Source organism: Aegilops tauschii, chromosome 6 (assembly GCF_002575655.3).
Source record: "Aegilops tauschii subsp. strangulata cultivar AL8/78 chromosome 6, Aet v6.0, whole genome shotgun sequence".
NCBI lineage: Eukaryota > Viridiplantae > Streptophyta > Magnoliopsida > Poales > Poaceae > Aegilops > Aegilops tauschii.
The window spans coordinates 67461808-67486016 of NC_053040.3; the positions used below are offsets into that span (position 1 = coordinate 67461808).

The 24209-nt window shown below is 47.9% G+C and overlaps 1 protein-coding gene across 3 annotated transcripts; it reads left to right on the forward strand.

Annotated features, from left to right (window-relative positions):
- The first annotated feature begins 588 nt into the window (after positions 1-588).
- Positions 589-4361, forward strand: LOC109767078 (coleoptile phototropism protein 1). Of its 3 annotated transcripts, XM_040391919.3 has the most exons (6): positions 594-805; positions 894-1055; positions 1155-1224; positions 1533-2175; positions 2268-3674; positions 4137-4361. In XM_040391919.3, exons 2-5 carry the CDS (start codon positions 937-939, stop codon positions 3644-3646), a joined length of 2211 nt encoding a protein of 736 aa, XP_040247853.1. In that variant the 5' UTR covers positions 594-805; positions 894-936; the 3' UTR covers positions 3647-3674; positions 4137-4361. The 3 variants fall into 3 exon arrangements, with proteins under 3 accessions (XP_020181422.1, XP_040247853.1, XP_020181423.1); XM_020325833.4 differs by lacking the exon at positions 4137-4361 and having other exon boundaries at positions 589-805; positions 2268-3982; XM_020325834.4 differs by lacking the exon at positions 4137-4361 and having other exon boundaries at positions 599-809; positions 2268-3982.
- Positions 4362-24209: the final 19848 nt, after the last annotated feature.

Sequence of the window (24209 nt, forward strand, 5' to 3'; positions counted from 1 at the left end):
CAAACATCCGGTCGGACCGGCATCCCTCGTATCCAGCCAAAATATAAGGCGGATATAGGGCGCCCACGCCCGTTACGTCGGATCCGGACCATGCTGGCCCACGAGACCCCACATTTATTTATCTCCATCCACTTGCCGGACCAAATCCTGGCCACTTCACTCCACTCCCCTCCGTCACCCAAACTCCCATCGGGCGGTCTCCGGTCATCTTCGACGTGGTGGGCAGTGGATCCAAGTCCTTCACATCCAGATCGGTCGACCCCAAGCTCATCCCATATGGCCCCCGGGAGGAGATGGCCGTCCGGCTTGTGCTTCGCCGCTCATGGGAGGAGGCCGTCTGGCTCAAAGATCGCTGTGTTGCATGCCATAATATGGATTTGACATTTCTAATTTGAGGTATCCGGATGTGGAATGTGTTTTTTTAATGCGTGGCCGGTCACTGTCCGCGGACGCGTCTAGGGACGTTTGAGGGTTCAGATTTGTCCATCACGGCCGTAGATGCTCTAAGAAGTACTCTTATATTTTTTTACAGATGGAGTAGTAATATGGTAGAAGGCCAATATATAGGCAGGTCCCTAGGCAGCTAGCTAGGTGGCAAGCAAACAAACACTCCATGTGGTCTCTCCATCTCACCCCATCCATCGGGACCAATCTTCGATACTCTTCTCCTATCACGACCTTGCTGCCAACCTTCAGTCCACAACTTCACGCATCATTCCACTCTCACACTCTACCCTCTCTTCTTCTTCTTCTGGAATCCAGCTGCAGCGGCAAAGCCAGATCGGAGGAGAATTTCTAGCTAGTTGTACGTATGTCCAGTAACTTCCATTACATATTTGCAGATACATGCATGTATGCATATTTACACGTTCATTATTTTGCATGCTCCGCAGAAGAGAAGCCCCGCGCAAGTAGAGGAGAGGAGGCCGGAGAAGCATGTGGGAGTCGGAGAGCGACGCCGGCGAGCGGGGGCTCGTCCCCGTCCACGGAGTCGGCGGCTCTGACCGGCACGACGGGCTCAAGAGCGACGGCTTCGTTCGCAGAGATCATTCTTGGTATGTGGTTGTGGGATCCGTCTTGATATGGAGGTCTCCATGTGTGCACTTGAGCTGATGGTCGTCTTGTATGTTCTTTCTCCCCTGCAATTTGAGCAGGTATGTCAACAGCGATATCCCCAGCGATTTGCTTGTCAAAGTGGGCGATGTGAGCTTCCATCTTCACAAGGTACAGCCTTTCTTCTTCTTTCCTCTTTTCCAACAGAGAGAATCATCCATAATTCCGTAGTAGTGGTACGTACTAGACTACCAGTGGTACCCGGCCAGCAGCTCAATCATTAGACATTCTACCTGTGCGCACGCAGTGCCACAAATAGAAGCCTTTTAGTTTCTCAAATCTGCTCTTGCGCTGCAGCAAGACAACAATTTTTGGCGCGCGTCCTTGTAATTTACACACGAGTTGATTCAGTTCAACAGTACAATCGATGTATAATTTGTTGATTAATCACACGGCGTTGCACTTGCACGTACGGGCAGTACCCCATGATCTCCCGGAGCGGCAAGATGGGCCGCGTCATCTACGAGTCGACCACTGGCGCGGCCTCGGCGGCGGCGTTGGACCCGGACACGGCCGTGGCGGAGCTGGACGACCTCCCCGGCGGCGCGGACTCCTTCGAGCTGGCCGCCAGGTTCTGCTACGGCATGGCGGTGGACCTGACGGCGTCCAACATCTCCGGGCTGCGCTGCGCCGCCGAGTACCTGGAGATGACGGAGGACCTGGAGGAGGGCAACCTCATCTTCAAGACGGAGGCGTTCCTCAGCTACGTGGTGCTCTCCTCCTGGCGCGACTCCATCGTCGTCCTCAAGAGCTGCGAGGGCCTCTCGCCCTGGGCCGAGAACCTGCAGATCGTGCGCCGCTGCAGCGAGTCCATCGCCTGGAAGGCCTGCGCCAACCCCAGGGGCGTCCGCTGGGCCTACACCGGCGCCGGCAGCGGCAGGCCGCCCCGGAGCGGCGCCGCGAGCCCCCGCTGGAACAACGCCGGTGGCGGCGGCGGCGGCTCCAAGGAGTCCAGCCCCGGTCGCGGGCAGCCCGTGCCGCCCGCCGACTGGTGGTTCGAGGACGTGTCCGTTCTCCGGATCGACCACTTCGTGCGCGTCGTCACCGCCATCAAGGTCAAAGGTAACAAATTTATTAGATTTGACTCAGATTTTTTTACTTGGGAACAGATTTATCTTTGAGTTCTGAACCATTTTGTGCCGGCGGAGCTACAGGCATGCGGTTCGACCTCATCGGCGCGGCGATCACCCACTACGCGTCGAAATGGCTGCCGGGGCTCACCAAGGACGCCGTCCCCCACGCCGGCGGTGGCGTCGACGAGCAGTGGGCGCAGGTCTCCGCGGCCGGCGGGCTCCACATGATCATCGCCGGCCCGGGCGGCAAGGACGACGTGGCCACCAGCGCGCCGGCGCGCGAGCAGCGCATGGTGGTGGAGAGCCTCATCAGCATCATCCCGCCGCAGCGGGACAGCGTCTCCTGCGGCTTCCTCCTCCGCCTGCTCCGCCTCGCCATCATGCTCAAGGCCGCCCCGGCCCTCGTCACGGAGCTGGAGAAGCGGGTGGGCATGCAGCTCGAGCAGGCGGCGCTGCCCGACCTCCTCATCCCCTCCGTCGGCCGCGCCGACACCGCCTACGACGTCGACCTCGTGCAGCGGCTCGTCGAGCACTTCCTGGTGCAGGAGCAGACGGAGCAGGTGTCGTCGTACAGCCCGGGGCGCGGGGAGGCGCACGCGCAGCCGGAGAGGGAGTACTACGGCTCCGCCGCGGGCGCGAGGATGCCCCCGGCCAACGCAGCGGCGGCGGCGGCGGCGTCGTCGTCGTCGGGGCTGGGGCTGAACGCCAAGGCGCGCGTGGCCCGGCTGCTGGACAGCTACCTCTCCGAGGTGTCCCGCGACCGCAACCTCTCCCTGACCAAGTTCCAGGTGCTGGCCGAGTCGCTCCCGGAGTCGGCGCGCGCCTGCGACGACGGGCTGTACCGCGCCGTGGACTCGTACCTGAAGGCGCACCCGGCGCTGACGGAGCACGAGCGGAAGCGGCTGTGCCGGGTGATGGACTGCCAGAAGCTGTCGTTCGACGCGTGCATGCACGCGGCGCAGAACGAGCGGCTGCCGCTGCGGGTGGTGGTGCAGGTGCTCTTCTCGGAGCAGGTGAAGATCAGCAACGCGCTGGCGGGGTCGTCGGCGCTCAAGGCGGCGCCGGACGGGGGGGCGCCGACGCGGCGGCAGCTGCTGGACGCCACGCCGCAGTCGTTCCAGGAGGGCTGGGCGGCGGCCAAGAAGGACATCAACACGCTCAAGTTCGAGCTGGAGAGCATGAAGGCCAAGTACCTGGAGCTGCAGCACGACATGGACGCGCTGCAGAAGCAGGTGACGCAGTCGCCGGCGGGCGAGCACGGCGGCAAGGCCGGCGGCAAGGCGCAGCAGCAGCAGGGGCCCTCGGCGTGGAGCAACGGGTGGAAGAAGCTGGGGAGGCTGGCCAAGATGACGGGCGCCGAGGCGGCGGGGCCCGGCGGCGGGCACGGGCACGCGGGGGCGGGGGCGCAGGGCGAGGCGGCCAGGAAGGCGCAGAGGAGGTGGAGGAACTCCATCTCGTGATGGATCAATCGATCGACCTCCCTTCCTGGTGAGCAGCGATAGATGCAGTCAGTCATGCTTGATTAATTACTGTAGGATAAGCGAGATGTTGTCCATGGAGTTTTGCTTGTGATGATTTCCATCTGTGCAGACTGCGTGTTGGCTTGGCACTTTGATTTGCTTGTGTGCAGTTGCAGTTGCAGCAATTGGTTTGTTTGAATGTTTTGAATCTGGCGGGAATCTGTTGTAGCATTACCCACCGTGGACATGACTGCTAGTCAACAAGGTCGATCGCAAAAAAAGTGGAGTACTCCCTTATGAACAGTATTTTTTTAAAATAAAACAATTCTGGTTTTTTATGCTGATTTTACTTGGGGGGGGGGGGGGGTGGATATATTATAAGACTCATTTGAGTGGGCCGACATATGTGGGGTCCTGAAGATGGGGACCCACATCCTCTTCTCCTGCACAACAGCAAAGTTTTTATGGATTTTTATCCGTGATGCTCTAGGGCCTGTTTGGAAGGCCCCGAAACTGGTTGGGTTTATTCAGGCCAGGGCCAACCAGACACACGTAGGAGGAGACACGACCATGAAACTAGGACTGATGATGGACGCGATGCATGATGCTGCTTGCCGTCTTTCCTCGCAGCAGGCACCCTGAGACTGTGGCCACTTGGTGATCTTTTTTTCCTCTATTTCTTTTGTGTCTTTCTTGGTTGTGTTTGTGCTGATGCTCCCTTATGAACATTAAAAAAACAATTCTGATTCTTTCATAAATATTGATGAATATTTCAACTATGTGCAAATTGTTGATGAAATGAAATTTGTGTAGGTCAGGTAAAAAAATGGGATGCTCCAAAAAAACTAATGTTGAGAGCACTTTGGAGCATCGGTTTTATTTATTTTCCCCGGATTTCCACGAGTGTCATTTCATGACAAAAATTTGCAGGCAGCCTAAACATCCATCAATATTTATAAAAAGAAATCAGATTTTGTTTGAACTTTTTTACTATTCATTCGGATTTTACAGTTCATATGACTATATGAGCTCGGGATTTCGGGCTTTGTTTCTCTTTCCACGGAGGGATGGAGATCCATGCGTGCTCACATGCCATGGATGGGCATATCCACTGAGCTGGATTACATGGCCCCGTCATCTCCCTTACCTGGCCACGATGTGACACCACCGGAAACACTGTGCCTAGTACGTACACATCGCTCCGTCTAAACCCTACAGCTACAGGGCAAGCAAGTGACAGCGATTTCAAACTCATTGCTCCTGCCCTGCGACTACTAGTACCATCTCCAGATCTCCTGCTTGTTGGTGCCACTTGCCTGTTTTGAAACACAACTGTTGATTGGACATGTTTGTTGTAATTTCTTTTCTATGTAGTGATAGCTAGAATAGCTTGTAAAAACATTTTATATTATGGGACGGAGGTAATATTGCATTTCGAAATAAAAGGGTATATCTAGGGGCTGTTTGGATGGTGACTATCTTTGCCCTATATTGCCATATTATTTTTGCCACACTTGCCTTACTTGAGTTGTTTAAATTATTATCCACACTTTGGCTTGCCTAAGAGAATCTTGCCACACTTTTTGTGTCTATGACATGTGGGGTTCACTGCTCATTAAAAAAATCCATGCCTTAGGTGTGGCTAGAACCAAACACCCGCTTAACTTGGTCAAACTTGCCTAAGGTTAGGTGTGGTAAGGTGTGGCTAGGAACCAAACAGCCCCCTAGGGATGAAAGCTCCACAGGAATGTGTAATCATCTTTACCCTTACCCATGTGTTACTTGTCTAGTGACGCTGATTCTCCCTACCATTCATTCTACTAGGAGTTGGGGCGCACCTCTGGGCTAGGCGTGCTCTACATTGTGTTGTGGCTAAGGTTTGGTTCAGTTGACGGCGCAGGTTCCAACAATTGTTGTTGCTACTATGGCATTTTTACAATTATATTCGCTTCCATGATTTTTTTTTTAGTTCTCCCCTTTGTTCGTTGGTACCGGCATCTAGATTATGTGCCAATAATTCCAGAACGACACAAGGAGTATGTTGTTCCTGCAGGTGTGCGTGAATCAACATTATAGGCAAGTGGTCCTCACATGGATGTGATTATGAATTGACTTGATACTACCAATGCTCTAGGCTGGTGAGGTTTGGTTGATGTGTGCCCGTTTTGATTTGCAAACTTATTCAATGCGATGCTTTTATTATATGAAATGTGAAGCTTTTTTATTCTTTATGATCCCATTGATAATTCCGGTGCACAAATTCATCATTTCTATACTGCCAAAAATTGCAAAAATTGCTATCTGTTAGTCCAAGATGGAGGGGGGAAATAATCCTCTCCTCCCTCTGAAATGGGCTAAATACCCGGCCTTCCTTTCCGTGCAGATTATCAGTAGGCTCTCAGCCTAGCTTGATTCATATTTAGCGTTTCAGGTGACAGTTACTTTGTTACCGGCAACTGGCGCACACCCTTGATTCCCTCTGGCTAGCGAACTGAGCCGGCCCAAAACAAATACTCCCAATATCGGTTTTAGGTTCTCTTCTGGTTTTTTGGGTTGGGATCTTGTGGTTTTCGTGTTTCACCAGTTTTTGTTCTGTTTCTGATGTTTTTCTTCTTCTTTTAATAATAATTTTAAAGAAAAAAAAATCAGGAATTCAAAAAATAGTCCATGAATTTTAAAGAAGTTCGTGAATTTGATAATTTCATGAATTCAATTTTTTTTCTAAAATTTAGAAAAAGACCATGAATTTGAAAAAAGTTCAAACACTTTGTAGAAAAATCATAAAATTGGAAAAATTTCAGGAATTCAGAAATGTCATGAATTTAAAAAAATTCACGAATTTGAACAAAAGTTGCCACTCTTACAAAACTATGAATTAATAAGGAAAGAGACAAGGAAAACAGAAAAGATAATAGATAAAAGAAAAAAAATTAGATGGAATCGAGGATGTGTGCTAGTAACTGGTGCCTGAAGAGATAAATAGGAATAGGGGTGGTTACGAGGTCCCTCCATCTACGAATGCTATGCCTCACATATAGCGCGACTAGTATCCGTCTCGCTTGAACCTTTCCTACAGCGCGCATGCGTATGGGCCGGCCCGAAAGCGTGTTACTCGTTAATTCCTTAGCCGGTATATTTGTTGATGTGTGTTTCTCAAAAAATATCGCTGATGTGTTTGTTTGTTTTCTTTTTTTTCTTTGGTATTCTTATTTCTTCTCTGATTTTCTTAGGGTTTTTTTTGTTGCTATTCTTTGCCTTTTAGTTTTTCCTTTGATTTCTATTTGTTTCTCTCATGGTTTTCATCTGTTTTTCTTTTCTTTCTCATTCATTCAGTTTTTCTTTGTTTATTTCTCTGTTTTCAACAGTTTTATATTGTTTTTTCATGTTTATTTATTGGGTTTTATGGTTTCTTTTTGCACTTGTTTATTTGGTTTTTTTATTTTCTCTCAGCTTTGGTTTCCTATGTTCCTTTTTCGGTTCTTATTGGGGTTTTCACTTTTCTTTGTTTCTTTTGATTTCCGTTACATCAACAACATTTTTAATTTTTTTTAAAGACAAGTTTAACATTTTTTAATACATGGTCAAATTTTTCTATACACATTTAAAACATTTTTAAAATTATTGAATAACTTTTATCAACCGCTTGATTACTATTTTTCAAATATAAGATTAATATTTTCAATACATAGTCCTTTTCTATACACATTTTATAGATTTTTCAAATGTTTGATGAACATTTATTGATACGAGGTCAACATTGTTTTCTATATACAAATTTAACATTTTTCAATTGCTTGATTAACATTTATTGAATACATGGTCAACATTATTTTCTATACACAAATTCAAAAAAATATAATTGCTTGATTAACATTTTTCAAATAAAAAACTAATATTTTTTGATACACGATCAACTTTTTATACACATTTAACATTTTTAAATACTTGTTTAACATTATTTCAAATGCTTGATTAACATTTTTAAATTATGATCACAAAAATTTATACCATTGAATTTTTTATATAAATGTGTCGTATAAATGAAAAATATTTTCTTTATACATATTTAACATTTTTCAAATGCTTGGTAATATTTTATGAAAATTTGTAGGAATATACTCTCTTCATTCCATAATGGTGGGTATAGATTGAAAAAAAATCAAAGTTTGTAAACTTTGACCAAGTTTATAGAAAAATATATTTTTATGTACAATACAAAAACTATAAAATATGAAACTACATCTTATGATAAATCTTATAATATATATTTGAAATTTTAGATGTAAATATTTTTCTTCACAAATTTGATCAAACTTTGTGAGGTTTGGCATTATGAATAGGGGAGTATTTATTTGGAATATTTGGGAGTATAAACAAAATCTAAAAAATAAAAGTAGAAAACATGAAAAAACAAGGCCAAGGCATCTCGCGCCCCAAGTCAGGCAGGCCGTCTCCTCGCCTCTGAATTAGGCCGAATGTCCGAAATCACTAGGAGTACTCGTTGCAAAGATCACTCCCATGCGCTCTACTTATCGCAACCTGAGAGTTTTTCCTTTTTTCGTAGATTCGTTTATTCAAAACGTTTTATCTCTTAAACCGTGCGTCCAAATCTCGAACCATTTTCACCTTTGGATTCCTCGCGTCGAGACCTTCAAAACTAGATCTCATGTTGGTAGATTTTGACGAACTTTTTTTCACGAAAAAAACCGGACGAAAAAACCGAACCGGGAGCACGGGGTTTTCCCTTTCCGAAAGAGGCACGCCTGTGCCTCTCACGGAAGCAAAACCGTGCCTCTCGCGGAAAGAAAAAAGAAGAGAAAACTCGTTTTTTTCATTTCCGAGGAGGCACAACCGTGCCTCTAGCGAAAACACAACCATGCCTCTCGCGGAAGCAAAACCGTGCATCTCGCGAAAAAAAAGAAAATGCGTTTTTTTCCGTTTCCGAGAGGCACGGCCGTGTCTCTCGTGAAAGCACAACCGTGCCTCTCGCGAAAGCAAAACCGTGCCTCTCGCGGAAGGGAAAAACAGAAAACGCATTTTTTTCGTTTTCGAGAGGCACGGCCGTGCCTCTCGCGAAAGCACAACCGTGCCTCTCTCAAATGCAAAAACCGTGCCTCTCACGAAAGAAAAAAAAACAGAAAACATGTTTTTTATCTGTTTCCGAGAGTCACGGCCGTGACTCTCAAGAAAGCAAAACCGTGCCTCTCGCGGAAGCAAAACCAAGCGTTTTTTCTTGCAATTTTTTTTGTTCCAAAAGTCAAGGAAGACCGGTGGAAAACTTAAACGTCGAAAAAACCCAAAAAAACAATTTAAAAAGCAGAAAACGCGTGTGGAAAAATAAAAAAAATCCAGAGGGAGCGCCCAAAGCGCGACACGTGATGGGCGGCCGAGAGCGCGCCAAGTGGGCCTGATCGTCGTGAGCCTACTGAAGGAGCGCTCGTTAACTAGTTGCTCTCCCAAATGCGAGTGAATTGCAAAAAACCACCACATTTGAAGTTCTCATCCGGAATTGCCCCCACATTTCTTGCACGCCTAAAAAATCCACCTCTTTTCTTGCTAATTTTCTCAATAAACACTGATAACCGATTTAAAGTGATTAATCTGATTTCTGATAGCCAGGCCCTCTATAAGCGCTGACATGGCACAAAATTGTAAACATCATTTGTTGACCTGTTAAGTTGGATGGAGGGCCCACCCGTCATCCACCCTTACCTCTCATGTGGCTGGGTCGTCGCCGGCGAGCCCACATCAACACTCCCACATCGACACGGGGGAACCCTAGCGCCGCCGCTGCCAGGTCCCCCTCGCCACCTCCCTCGCTTTGCCGCCACTGGAGGGGCCGCGGGCGAAGTCCGCGCGCGCCCCAGGGAAAGTGGCGGCGGGGCGCTTCCCCTCTCCGCGGCGTTGTGCGCGCATGCGCTGCCTGCGTCGCCTCGGGCGCGGGCGAGATGCAGGGCGGCGGGAGTGGCTTCAGCGCAGGGAGAGGCCGGATCCTAGCCAGGCTTGGCCGGATCTAGCTTCTCCGCCCCCGTTGGCCGCCCTCGATGGGGCTCGGTGGCTTCGTTCCGGCGGCCAGCGAGGGCTAGATCCCGGGGCGGCGGCCCCGAACGGCGGAGGATGTGTTGGTGGCTGTGGACTCGCGACGGGCGCCGCGGCGGCCGCGGTGGTGGACGATTCGGGAACAAGACGCTTGATGAAGGCCATTGGAACAGATCTAGGTGAAGACCTGCTCGCGGCTGCTGCCGAGGCCGGCGATGGCGACACTATTCGGTGTCGTTCCCTTGTTGAATGCATCGCTGTTGAGAAGTTCCAGACCACTATCTGCTACCTCCGGGGGAAACCCTAGATCAGTAGATCAGATGATGGCGGCATTATTGTGTCGTTTCCCTCTTGCGGCGTCATTCTTGGACGTGTTCACGGGCTCGAGGGACCAGTGGACGGAATAGTTGGTGGAGCGGTGATTCATCCTACACATTAATGGCGGCGTTTCTCGGCGGCGTGGCGCAGTGGAGACTCGGCGCCCGATGTGTGGCGAGGGACTCGCGTAGGAGGGTGACGTTATCAGGCGTCGTGGTGGCGTCAATGGCAGAGAGGCCGGGCAAGGTGGTGCAGCAGTACAACACTGAAGATGGATTGGTGGCAGGTGGCTGCGGCGGCCTCATATCCGGCTGGCGTCCTGGTTGAGGAGTGCGCCGGACTGGTAGGTGCACCATACCCGGCAGGCGTCCTGGTTGGGACCTCAGGTCTTAGATGTTTAGGTTTGGCTGCGATGTCTGTTTGGTATTAGGCCCAGACTATCAGCGCCCCTTCATCAATTGGATAGAAGTAGCGACAATTGTTGCTTAGATGACAATTTTAGTCTTATTGTTGTATGATTTTGTAAGGTCTTCTGAGAATAATTAATAATGTGGCCGTATGCATCACCCAGATGCAGAAGCCGGGATCCACCTCCTTTTCTAAAAAAGGGCCTCCTGCTCACTCCTCCGGTTGGGGCGTCACCGGCGAGCCCGCCTCTAGCAGCTTCATCTCCCTCTCCTCCTCTCCTTCTCTCTCCCCAGCACCTCCTCCTCAGGTTCTCCCGCATCGGTCGCCGCCTGCATCACACCATCTCCCGACGAGCAGAGCTTGGCCGACGCCCTCCATCATTCTCCCGCTCGTCTCACTCTCCTCCTTCTACCCACCTCCTGCGCCTGCTCTCACAACCGTGGCCAACCCTGCTTGCACGGGCCGCCATGGCCAGAGCTCGGCAGAAGCACACGCCGCTGCGACACATGGCCCTACCATGGCCATCTCCGGCCACTGCGCCGTGAAGCCGATGTGCCAGCCTTCTCCAACCTCGGATGACCACATCACTGGGTGCCTCGCCTCCTGTTGCTGTCGACGGCGACCCTGTCTATCGTCAGAAGTCGGCCTCACACATGGCTGCTCCGGACGACCTGAACGGAGGCGGCCGCCGTGCAGCTTCAGAACAGCGCGCGAGGCGACCTACACGGATGCAGCAGCCATGCAATTCAGGTACAGCGCCCTCCTCGGTGCGGCGGTAGCTGGCCGGCTGTGCAGCCGTGTGAGCTTGAGGGCGGCGACGGAGTTGGATGCACCCAAGCTGTGTGATGGAATGCCTCCAAATGGAAGAAAAAGGTTTGGGAGAGATAAGGGTGCTGGCGGGTAGGCCCTCCGTCCAACTTAACAGGTCAACAAACGATGTTTAATTTGGTGCCACGTCAGCGCTTACAGCGGGCCCGGGCTGTCAGAAATTAGATTAATCACTTCAAACCGGTCATCAGTGTTTACTGAAAAAATTAGCAAGAAAAGAGGTGGATTTTTGAGGCACGCAAGAAATGTGGTGGCAATTCCGGATGAGAACTTAAAATGTGGTTTTTTTTTTGCAATTCTGGCATGCTGTCGCCCTGAGTAGGGCCAAATGCTCCCAGCCCACAAAAATACCTTGAGCCGCACAGCAAAATATGATTTTTCCGTTCTAAAAATAAGCAGAATATCGAAATCACTAATTGAGGAGTACTCTTTTCAAAGATCACTTCCCCTCCCAGGTTGCGACAAGTGTCATGCTGTATATGCGCTACTTGTCGCATTTGGAGTTTTCTTGTTTTTTCATAGATCCGTTTGTTCAAAACGTTTTATCTCTTAAACTTGCCTTCAAATCTCAAACCATTTTCACGCTTGGATTCCTCGCGTCGAGATCTTCAAAACTATATCCCATGTTGATAGGTTTTGACAAACTTTTTTCACGAAAATAACGGATAAAAAAATCATGCCTCTCGCGGAAGGAAGAAAATAGAAAACACGTGTTTTCAGTTTCCGAGAGGCACGACCATGCATCTCACGGAAGTAAAACCGTGCCTCTAACAGAAGAAAAAAATAATGTGTTTTTTCATTTCCGAGAGGCACGACCGTGCCTCTCGCGAAAGCAAAACTGTGCTTCTCATGAAAAAAGAAGAAGAAAAAACGTGTTTTTTCCGTTTTCAAAAGGCACAGCCGTGCAACTCAAGGAAGGAAAATAAGAGAAAATACGTTTTTTTCATCTCCAAGAGGTATGGCCGAGCAAAATCGTTTTTCTCATGGGAGGAAAAAAAGGAGAAACATATTTTTTTCATTTCCAAGAGGCACAGTCGTGCCTCTCACGGAAGAAAAAAAAAGGAAAAATCGTTTTTTTTGTTTCTGAGAGGCATGGTCGTGCCTCTCGCGGAAGCAAAATCGTGCTTTTCATGTGGAATAAAGAGAAAACATGTTTTTCTTTGTTTTCAAGAGGTACGGCCGTGCCTCTCGCGAAAGCAAATCCGTACCTCTCGTGAAAGAAAATTAAAAAAAGGTTGGTCCAAAAGCTAAGAAGAACCGGTGAAAACCCAAAAGGCCGAAAAAAACTAGAAAAAAATGTCTAAAAATTCGAAAACGCGTTCGGAAAATAAAAAATCGAAATCCGGAGGGAGCGCGACACGTGGCAAGTGATCGTTGGAAGGTTCCCCAAGGAGCGCCCGTCAACCGGTTGCTCCCCTGGAATATGGTTTTCATGATCGATGGACTCGCTTGAGAAGGCGAGAGAGACATTAGATCTTAACCCACATGTGCAATTTTTTTAAACGAATCTTTACCCACACTTTATTTTTTCTATTTGGATAATTTTCCCCCCGAGACTGAAGGGTGGGGACAGGACCACCCGCCATTGAAACAATTGGGGCAAATCATCCCCGAAGCACAGAGCCGAAGCGAGGAGTAGAAGTTTGGCGAGCTGGATAGTTACCGAACACCCAACACACATGTCGCTTCTTCAAAATCTCTACTCCTATAAAAATCTGAGTTGGTGGTGATGATGTGTCTGCCATTCTTGATTACAACCATCGGATCTGCATCTAACAGACAGGAGGCAATTTGTGGCGATTTTGCAGAAAGGCGCCCACACTGAGGCAGATATTTTTAGATAACCCACTATCTCTCCCGGCTAGCCACATCTCAGAAAAAAGCTCCGTACAAATAGGCAGCACTCGATCGTGTCAGAACCGATCTACCGCGGCGGCTGTTGTCGGCGCCGTCCGGCCCACGCTCCTCTCCAACCTGTCGCCCACCACTACCATGACTCTCTCCTCCTCGCGGTCTCCCTCACTCTCTTCCTTCCTCCGCCTGACCACAACAAGTACGACATCAACGTCGTCAGTCGACCGACACGTCTCATGCTTCTCCTCTGTTGCAGTAGTCCGAGACCACCCATCATCAACACCACATCTCCTCAGCCTCGCCGTCCCCTCCGCCCCTCCCATGTCTCCTCCTCTGACGACCTACGCATCGCAACTTTGCCTCCGGTGGCGTTCGCCCCAACAAAGCCCCTCATGCCTCCTCCATTTCCTGCTGCAGCAGCCACCTGCCACTGTCGGCGTTCTGGGAACTAGGGTACCCAGACTTGCCTGCCCGTGGCCCACGACGTGGCTCCCTTGACGGCCTGTTACGACCCATTTGCAAGACTACCAAGACAAGACCCTCATGAGGGCCCCGACCTCGCGATGCGGACGACACCAAGACCTTCCGAGGGCGCGGCCTTCCCAGGGGACGTCCCGAGGAGCGGAGATTTCTATGCAGGTACACAGCCTCACAAGGCTGCGATGACGTGAGCCATGACGACCAAGGCCAGACGGGCGCCAGCGGGCACAGAGGAGGCAGTTTCCTCTTTGGTGCTAAGGAGGCAAGGACTGGCGTGGGTTCTCGAGGAAACTCCCAAAGGTTTCCATTCCGATGCTACAAGACCAAAACCACGGTCTCGGCAGGACGGATGTCATCGCCGAGCCCACAGCTGCGTCACGACTAGAAGCTTTGCAGGCGAAGACCACTTTTCGTCAGGATTAGATGTACTAATTGTCCCCTTTCAAAATTTGCCGTTGTGGAACCCCTTCCCGCCTAAGTTTCAAGGGAAGAGGACCAAGGCCACTATAAATATAGGTTAGCCATCACCGAAGAAGAGGTCAACTCATTCTCACTCCCCGAGCCCTCGCGAGGTAGCTCATCCACTGTACTAGTTCATCCTCAAACCTCCTCGTGAGGCCAATCCACCACAAAGCAGGAGTAGGGTTTTACACCGCAAGGTGGCCCGAACCTGGGTAAACTGTCGTGTTAATCTTCTTCCCCGCTCAAGCGTGTACGTGGAGAGGCTAGGCTGTAGGGCAACGAGCTCGAGACTTGAGAGGTTGAGATCTTTGCACACGCCCAAGAGTTCGAACCTTCTTGGGTCTGCGGAGCCCTGAATCCGACATTTGGGGCGCCAGGTAGAGGCATGTCGAAACCTTCCATCGAGTCCCACTTCGTCCCGTGATATGTCTCCATCGTATCTACTTTTCCAAACTCTTTTGCCCTTGTTTGGGACTCTAATTTGCATGATTTGAATGGAACTAACCCGGACTGACGCTGTTTTCAGCAGAATTGCCTTGGTGTTATTTTTGTGCAGAAATAGAAGTTCTCGGAATGACCTGAAAATTTACGGAGAATATTTTTGGAATAAATGAAAAATATTGGCAAAAGAATCAACCAGAGGGGACCCACTAGCTGGCCACAAGGGTGGAGGGCACCCCCTACCCCCTTGGGCGCGCCCCCTGCCTTGTGGGTCCTCTGGAGACCCCCCGACCTCAACTCCAACTCCATATAACCCTATCCAGGGAGAAAAAAATTCAGAGAGAAGGATTCATCGCGTTTTACGATACGGAGCCGCCGCCGCCTCCTGTTCTTCATCGGGAGGGCTGATCTGGAGTCCGTTCGGGGCTCCGGAGAGGGGGATCCGTCGCCATCATCATCACCAACCTTCCTCCATCACTAATTTCATGATGCTCACCGCAGTGTGTGAGTAATTCCATCATAGGCTTGCTGGATGGTGATGGGTTGGATGAGATTTATCATGTAATCAAGTTAGTTTTGTTAGGGTTTGATCCCTAGTATCCACTATGTTCTAAGATTGATGTTGCTATGACTTTGCTATGCTTAATGCTTGTCACTAGGGCACGAGTGCCATGATTTCAGATCCGAACCTATTATGTTTTCATGAATATATTTGTGTTCTTGATCCTATCTTGCAAGTTGTAGACACCTATTACGAGTTATGATCCGCATACCCCAAGGTGACAATAATTGGGATTCTTTCCGGTGATTACCGTAGTTGGAGGAGTTCATGTATTCATTAAGTGCTAATGCTTTGGTCCGGTTCTCTATTAAAAGGAGGCCTTAATATCCCTTAGTTTCCATTAGGACCCCGCTGCCATGGGAGGGTAGGACAAAAGATGTCATGCAAGTTCTTTTACATAAGAATGTATGACTATATTCGGAATACATGCCTACATTATATTGATGAATTGGAGCTAATTCTATGTCACCCTAGGTTATAACTGTTGCATGATGAATCCCATCCGACATAATTATCCATCATTGATCCATTGCCTACGAGCTTTTCACATATTGATCTTTGCTCAGTTACTTTGCCTTTTTGCCACCGTTACAATTGCTACAAAACTGCTACTGTTACTTTTGCCACCGTTATCGTTATTTCCATACTACTTTGCTACTAAATATTTTGTTGCAGATATTAAGTCTTTTAGGTGTGCTTGAATTGACAACTCAGTTGCTGATACTTGAGAATATTCTTTGGCTCCCCTTGTGTCGAATCAATAAACTTGGGTTGAATACTCTACCCTCGAAAACTGTTGTGATCCCCTTTACTTGTGGGTTATCCATACCTTTTTCTGGCGCCGTTGCCGGGGAGCATAGCTCTATTCTCTGAGTCACTTGGGATTTATATCTGTTGATCACTATGAAGAATATGAAAGATACCAAAACCAAGATCTATCCCTCTACTACGAGGGAAGGTAAGGAACTGCTATCTAGCTCTGCACTTGATTCACCTTCTGTTTTGAGTAAGCTTGCGACACCTGCACCAGCTATTGATTCTGTTATGTCGCATGTTATTGATGATGCTACTTCTGCTATGAATGAGGCTTATGATGCTACTACTTTGCTTGATAAAATTGTGCCACTGGGTGAATTACTTGATGAACATCTTGCCAGAGTTAGAACTATTGATGATGCTAAAGATGATGATATTTCTGAAACTGATGAAATTATTGAAACTAAAAACTTTGAAACACCTGATAAGACTAGCTCTCCTAGATATGAACTTCCTGTTATGCCTCAGGGTTATGTTATGGATGGAGAGGTAGCTAGGGACTTCCTTGCTTGTCAGGATAGAGATGATCTTAAGAAATTATTATGCAAGTGGAAAGAAAAATCTTTGAATGCTAGAATGCAATATGATCCTAAGTTTGCTACTTCACCTATCTTTGTTACTGATAAGGATTAATATTTCTCTGTCGATCCTGAGTTCATTACTTTGGTTGAATCTGATCCTTTCCATGGTTATGAATCTGAAACTGTTGTGGCACATCTTACTAAATTGAATGATATAGCCACCCTATTTGCTCATGAGGAAAAAATTTGCTATTACTATATTCTTAAATTGTTTTCCTTCTCGTTAAAGGGTGATGCTAAGTTATGGTTTAATTCTCTTACTCCTGGTTGTGTGCGTAGTCCCCAGGATATGATTTAGTACTTCTTTGAAAATATTTCCCTACTCATAAGAAACAAGCTACTTTAAAGGAAATATTGAACTTTGTGCAAATTAAAGAAGAGAGTCTCCCACAAGCTTGGGGGAGGCTTCTCCAATTACTTAATGCTTTGCCTGATCATCCTCTCAAGAAAAATGAAATACTTGATATCTTTTATAATGGACTAATCGATGCTTCTAGGGACCACCTAGATAGTTGTGCTGGTTGTGTTTTCAGGGAACAAACTGTTGAACAAGCTGAATTGCTATTGAATAATATATTGAGTAATGATAATGATTGGACACTTCCTGAACCAATTCCTAAGCCAACTCCGATGAAAAGAGGTATTCTATTTCTCAGTCCTGAAGATATGCAAGAGGCAAATAAATCTATGAAAGAAAAAGGTATTAAAGCCGAGGATGTTAAGAATTTACCACCTATTGAAGAAATACATGGTCTTGATGCCCCGACACAGGTAGTAGAAGTAAATTATCTCTATAGATTTGATGAAGGTGATATTCCTCATAATAAGTCTGCTAGTCAATGCTTGGATGAGTTTGATATTTTTATTGTTAAACAAGAAAATTGCAATGCTTATGTTAGTAGACAATTGAAACATATGCTTACATGCTTGACTGCTTGGGTGATTATATGAGTAGAACTGTTAGTGATCTTAAGACTATTAGTAAGCATGCTTCCATGGTTAAAACTCAAGTAGAACAAGTACTTAAGGCACAGGATGATTTGCTCAATGAGTTGAATAGTAAGAACAATGATAATGCTGTTAGGGTTATGACTAGAGGTGGTAAGATGACTCAGGAACCTTTGTATCCTGAAGGCCATCCTAAGAGATATGAGCAAGATCCTCAGAGAATTAATACTGATGCACCTAGTCCTCCTAGTAATGAAAAGAAAAAGAAAACTGATATGACTTTGCATGCTTCTAGTGAACCTACCATAGACACACCTGAGAATCCAAATGATATTTCTATTTCTGATGCTGAAACACAATCTGGTGATGAACATGAACCTAGTGTTAATGTTAATGATGATGTTCATGTTGATGCTCAACCTAGTAATGATAATGGTGTGGAGGTAGAACCTGCTGTTGGTCTTGATAACCCACAATCTAGGAATCAACGTTATGATAAGAGAGACTTCATTGCTAGGAAACATGGTAAAGAAAGAGAACCATGGGTTCATAAACCCATGCCCTTTCCCCCTAAACCATCCAAGAAAAAGGATGATGAGGATTTTTAGCGCTTTGTTGAAATGCTTAGACCTATCTTTTTGCATATGCGTTTGACTGATATTCTGAAAATGTCTCCTTATGCTAAGTATATGAAGGATATTGTTACAAATAAAAGAAAGACACCGGAAGCTGAAATTTCCACCATGCTTGCTAATTACACTTTCAAGGGTGGAATCCTAAAGAAACTAGGAGACCCAGGAATACCAACTATACCATGCTCCATTAAAAGAAACTATGTTAAAACTGCTTTATGTGATTTGGGAGCTGGTGTTAGTGTTATGCCTTTCTCTTTATATCGTTGACTTGAATTGAATAAGTTGACACCTACTGAAATCTCTTTGCAAATGGCTGATAAATCAACTGCCGCACCCATCGGCATTTGTGAGGATGAGCCTGTTGTGGTTGCAAACGTTACCATCTTAACGGACTTTGTTGTTCTTGTTATTCCCGAGGACGATAGTATGTCGATCATCCTTGGTAGACCCTTTTTGAATACTGTAGGGGCTGTTATTGATAGCAACAAGGGCAATGTCACTTTTCATGTTAATGGTAATGAGCATATGGTACACTTTCCAAAGAAACAACCCTAAGTGAATAGCATCAATTCTATTGGAAAATTTTCAACTATTGCTATTGGAGGTTTTGAATTCCCTCTTCCTACTGTCAAAAAGAAATACGATATTCTTATTGTTGGGGACGTGCATATCCCCGTTGAGGTAACCTAGTGTTATTCGAAAATTCCCCGTTTTCATGTCATTCGGAAGAGGTGTTTGTTAATAAGACTTGATCAACCTTGTTAATGGATTCCTTTTGATGGGCATGAGATGGATGAATTTAGAAAGCACAACTTTCTGTACCTACTTTTTACTTTATGTTATTTTGAATAAATAAAGCAAAAATAGTATTATCTGCCTATTTTCTGATTTATCCGTGCAATAAAAAATGTCCCAAAAATAAAAGTTTTCCAAATGCCCTGAAAATTTAGTATGATTTTTTATAGAATATTTAAGGATTTTTGGCACTAAGAACACACCAGGGGGCTGCACCTATGGGCCACAAGGGTGGAGGGCGTGCCCTACCCCCTGGGCGCCCCCTACCTTGTGGGTTCCACGTGGCCCCCACTCACTTATTCCAGGACCCATCCACTTCGTGTTCCTCCAGAAAAAATCATCCCATTGCTCAAACCCGTGTTCTAGCTCATCTTGCTGCCATTTTCGATCTCCTTGTGCAAAGCTCCATTTGCAAAACTGTTTTGCGGGATTGTTCTTCGGTATGTGTGTCGGTGTCAAAACTGGCGGATCTCGGGTAGGGGGTCACGAACTGTGCGTCTAGGATCGATGGTAACAGGAGACGGACGACACAATGTTTACCCAGGTTCGGGCCCTCTCTATGGAGGTAATACCCTACTTCCTGCTTGATTGATCTTGATGAATATGAGTGTTACAAGAGTTGATCTACCACGAGATCGTAATGGCTAAACCCTAGAAGTCTAGCCTATGAGTATATGGTAATGAATCTGTCCTATCCGGACTATGCTCTCCGGTTTATATAGACACCGGAGAGATCTAGGGTTACATGGAGTCGGTTACATTAAGGAGGGAATCTTCATAATCGATCGCCTAGCTTGCCTTCCACGCCAAGTAGAGTCAAATCCGGACACAGGTGTAGTCTTCGGTCTTCGTGTCTTTATAGCCCATCAATCCGGCCCATGGATGACAGGCCGGATCCCCGAGGACCCCTTAGTCTAGGACTCCCTCAGTAGCCCCCGAACTAGGCTTCAATGATGATGTGTTCAGCGCTTGAATTGTCTTCGACATTGCAAGGCGGGTTCCCTTCTTCGAGTAATGTATCCGGTTGTTGACTCAATATCGTTCCCCTCGGCTTCTGCGCGCTAATAACTCCGTCTTCCACGCGTCGAGCGGATGCGGAAAGTCAAGGCATTTTTGCGAATAACACCCCGTCCACACAAGGCAGAATGCCTATTTAATGAAATCGGATCTTAGATCCAGGCGATATCGTGCCAAGAAAAAATGCCCAGAAACTGCCAAGAGAAACCACTCCAACATGGCTAGCATCCCCAGCTCTTCCTCCCGCTCCAGCCCAAAGAGAAGCGAGTGGGAGAAGTGTTCCGTGACTAGTAGTCAGCTAGCAAAGCTGCAAACACAGGGATTTCTTCCTCATGCGGATCTGGTCCCTGTCCGAGCAGGGTCGGTCTCTTTTAATGGTGTGACTCAAGCGGAGGACTTCCCCAATCCATCCGGAAGGGAGCGAGTGTGCTTCGTCCCCTATCTGCTGAGGGGCGTCGGATTTCCTGTCCATCCATTCCTTCGAGGGCTTTTGGAATATTACGGTCTCCAGCTGCACAACTTCACTCCCGCCTCCATCTTGCACATCGCCGGTTATGTTGCTTTATGCGAACTGTTCCTGAGCGTCGAAGCCCATTTCGAATTGTGGAGAAAATTGTTTTGTCTTGTCCCGCGTAACCATGAAGGGTCTATATTTGAGGTTGGCAGTGCCAAAGTGTGGCGCATCGCCGATACCGGATACCCGTCCGGCACACCAAGGAAGGCATCTGAAGAATGGCTTTTCGAGTGGTTTTGTATTGAGGACGTTGCACTTCCCGACCCAGTTCGAAATGGTCTCCCTGAATTTGCAAGTGTTCCGCTAAAGAAATGCCACAGTTGGCGCCCCCGGAGCTTCGAGGAGGATGATAGTGCAGAGGTTCGTCAACTCTTGGGCGAGATAAAGACGCTCGCCCAGTCCGGATTAACAATGGTTGAGGTAATGGCGACCTCCATAATGCGAGGGGTTCAGCCGCTTCAATACAGAGTGCTCCCAATGTGGCACTACAACGGGAAGGACGACGCCTCCCGCTGTGGTCGAAAAGGTCCAGGCACCCCCACCGCTCTGGCCAAAATACCGGCCGAGCTGTTCAAAGGGGAGGAAGAGGAATTTCTTCGAATCAATCGCAAAGATGGATATTCTATGTATAATCCTCCCAGTTGGGTAAGCCCCAATCTTTCTGCTTTACTCATTTCACTTCCCAGGTTACCTCTGACGGATTCCTAACCCGCCTATAACAGCATTGGCGAAGAATCACCAAGGGATTTTACAGCCCCACCCCACAGCCTGAGGACCACAACCGCGAATTGGATCCCGGGTTCGAAGAGGATCCTGATATAATCGTGGTACTCGCGGAAGGGGTGTTTTACCAGGTGAGCTACGATGGCACGGAAGTGGCCATTATCGCCGATTACCCTGGTCTTCTTCCTGCCTCCCACGTAAGCCGTTGAGAACAAACCTCTCTCAAAAGAGCTTCCTTGCACTGACGCTCCCATCATTGTCTTGCGCTCCACAGGGGAGGCGTTCGGCGCGTCATACTACTCCAGGGACGGCTCCGAAGAGAGCGGCTCCGACGTCGAGCAAGGACTCTAAAAGGAAGGTCGGTGAAGTCACGACTGGTCCCTCGGCAAAGAGGTAAGGATTTAAAGGTATACGTCAACAGTCACATCCAACTGTAACTTGTACGCTTATTTGACACCAGGAAAAAGGTTCACCAGACTAAATCCGAGGGTCCGGCCAGCCGTACTCCCCGCGCCCGGGATTTAGACCCCGTTGGAAAGGCGGGAGCCAACGTAGGAATAGTGCCAGACTTTCCTTCAGTCGAGGGTTCGGAGAACATGTCCGTTACCAACTCGGAAGTGGAGAGCGCTATGAATCATCGGCGCTGTAGGGCTGTTTTACGAGACCCTGAGTTTTCGGAAGAGGCATTCAATGCCTTCAGCTCGGCCGATGCGTACATCCGAACTGCTCGAAACGGGCTTAGTAGAGCCACGAAGCAGTATTTAATAGATGTGCGGGTAAGTTTTCTTTTTCTGAAATAGAATAGCCATGTGCCAGTAGCCCCCGGGACTGAAAGCAGTTGGTACAACTGATTTGAGGACCGTTATATCGCCAGGTTCTTACCGAGAAGAACGACCTGCTAGTCCAAGAGCTGGAACAGTGTCGGGCGCAGTTAAATGCTGTCACCACCGAACTGGAGAATTTGAAGAAGTTATCCACTGGTAATGTTCCCCTTTATTGAGGAATAGTGAATGTATACCAAATGTGCTAATACTGCCACTGGTCGCATAATAGGGTCGCCTGACCAATTGGAGAAGGAGTTGAAGACCGCCCAAGAGGGAGAAAGAGAGGCGAAGAGGCAACACGCCACAGGCGAACGTGTGCTGGCCCGCGTCAGGGACGAGAAAAACAAACTGCAGGACTCCAACACCAAGTTGGGTGAAGAATTGAAGGATGTGCGAGCCCAGCTATCCGACTCCTTAAAGGAGAACAAGAAACTGCGGGGCGGCATATTCAGTATGCTTCCGAACTTATTTGTTTTTAGTAGTTTGGAGAGAAATGAAACTGATGTAGCCATGCTTGCAGGTATAATGACGGGCCGTCCTGAAGAGGAGGTGTCTGGATCATCGAGTGATCTACCGCATAAGCTGTCGCAAGTGCACGAACAGGCGAGGGTGGCGATGCTGAGTGTTGCCAAGGCCCTATGGCCCTCCGCCTCCTCTCCAGGAAGTATGGAGGAGCTTGTAGAGCGGTTCAAAGGAGCGCGGCGGCATATCCGACTATGGAAGATATCGGCCTGTCGAGAGTGTGCGCAAGAGGCTTGGGCCATGGTGAAGACTCGGTATACCAAGCTTGATCCTAATCACATGGCGCATGTCGGACCGGTAGGGCCGAATGGGGAAGAAATTCCCGTTAGTTTAGTGTATGACCAAGTAGAGGTGGCCGCCAAATATTCCCAACAGGATTGTAAGTTAGATTGCCTGTTGGACGGTATAGAGGAGGAAATGTTTGAGTCCAAGTGACTATGTACTTTCCTCACCGTGTGGAATTATAGTTGAATTGTATATCATTTGTCATGGTAGACCTTTTCACTTCAACCTCCGGACTCGAAGGTACGAAGTGTTTCCGGATACCCTCACGGTTGAATAGGTCGGGGCATGCCTGGAAAACTAGGCGTAGGGGTCATAATTGCTTGAACAGACAAGTTGTATTCTGCTAGTTATGTTATATTACATTTGAGTCGTAAGAAACATCTTCCAGAGAGAATAGTTCCGTTAAGGGTTCCTTTCCCTGGGTGTGCATGCGTTAGTAGGCATGTCCGGATTGTGATGTGATAATCACAGTATGTATAGCTTCTGGGGGTTCACAGTAGAGTGAGTGCAAAAGAGATTTTTCATCCACCGACCGAATATTCCCTTAAGAACGCTAGCTTTCGGCTTCACCCAGTCTGAGGTACACATCCGGATGACCCGGCAGTAACAATCGCAGAGGTGCTCCCTTTACCACCAAGCCGAACAATCGGGAATGTAGGGGTAAGCACAGGAGCCAGGCAACCCAGCTTGGCCAAAACTTAAGTCATATCGATGCATATAATGGCGAAGAAAAAGACATGCGGGAAAGCGCGCATGTGTGATGAGCTTGATGCTCGGAAAATAATATCAACAATCTTCTGTTAAAGAAGCCCCCAGGTATAATGGGCGTACATATGTAAAGATGTCTACGTCAATAGTGTTCGGTCAAGCCAAATGAGTGCTTTTTAAAGCGAAAGAAAAAAATGTGTAAGAGGGAGAAAGAGTAATGGAAACTATAGGGGAGAAGGAGACTAACAAAGAGTTCGGCGCTACGCATAGAACCTTCATAGTCTGGCCGCGTTCCAGGGGTTCGGCTCTAGGCGATTGTCTGATGCATCACGAAGACGGTACGCTCCTCCGGTGAGAACTTTGTCTATTATGAAGGGACCCTCCCATTTGGGCTTGAGTTTGTCCTTTTTCTTCTCTGGTAAGCGTAGAACGAGTTCGTCAATATTGTAAGTCTTGCCCGTACCTCTCTGCTTTGATACCTTCGAGCCTGCTATTGATAAAATGCTGAACGGGCTCTAGCGACGTCGCGTTCTTCCTCCAGGGCATCAAGGCTGTCCTGCCGATCCAACTCGGCCTCTTTCTCCTCGTACATACGCACTCGAGGTGAATCGTGTATAATATCGCAGGGCAACACGGCCTCTGCCCCGTACACCATGAAAAAAGGTGTGTATCCGGTGGTACGGTCGGGCGTGGTCCGCAGCCCCCAGAGTACGGAGTCAAGCTCCTCGACCCAGTGCTTGTCTGATTTTGTCAAAGAACGCACTAGTCTGGGTTTAATGCCGCTCATAATGAGACCATTAGCT

Coding starts and splice junctions, on each gene's coding strand:
- LOC109767078 (XM_020325833.4), top strand. CDS start 937: ATGTGGGAGTCGGAGAGCGACGCCGGCGAGCGGGGGCTCGTCCCCGTC. Junction 1,056..1,154: donor GTTCGCAGAGATCATTCTTG/GTATGTGGTTGT, acceptor CAATTTGAGCAG/GTATGTCAACAGCGATATCC. Junction 1,225..1,532: donor TGAGCTTCCATCTTCACAAG/GTACAGCCTTTC, acceptor ACGTACGGGCAG/TACCCCATGATCTCCCGGAG.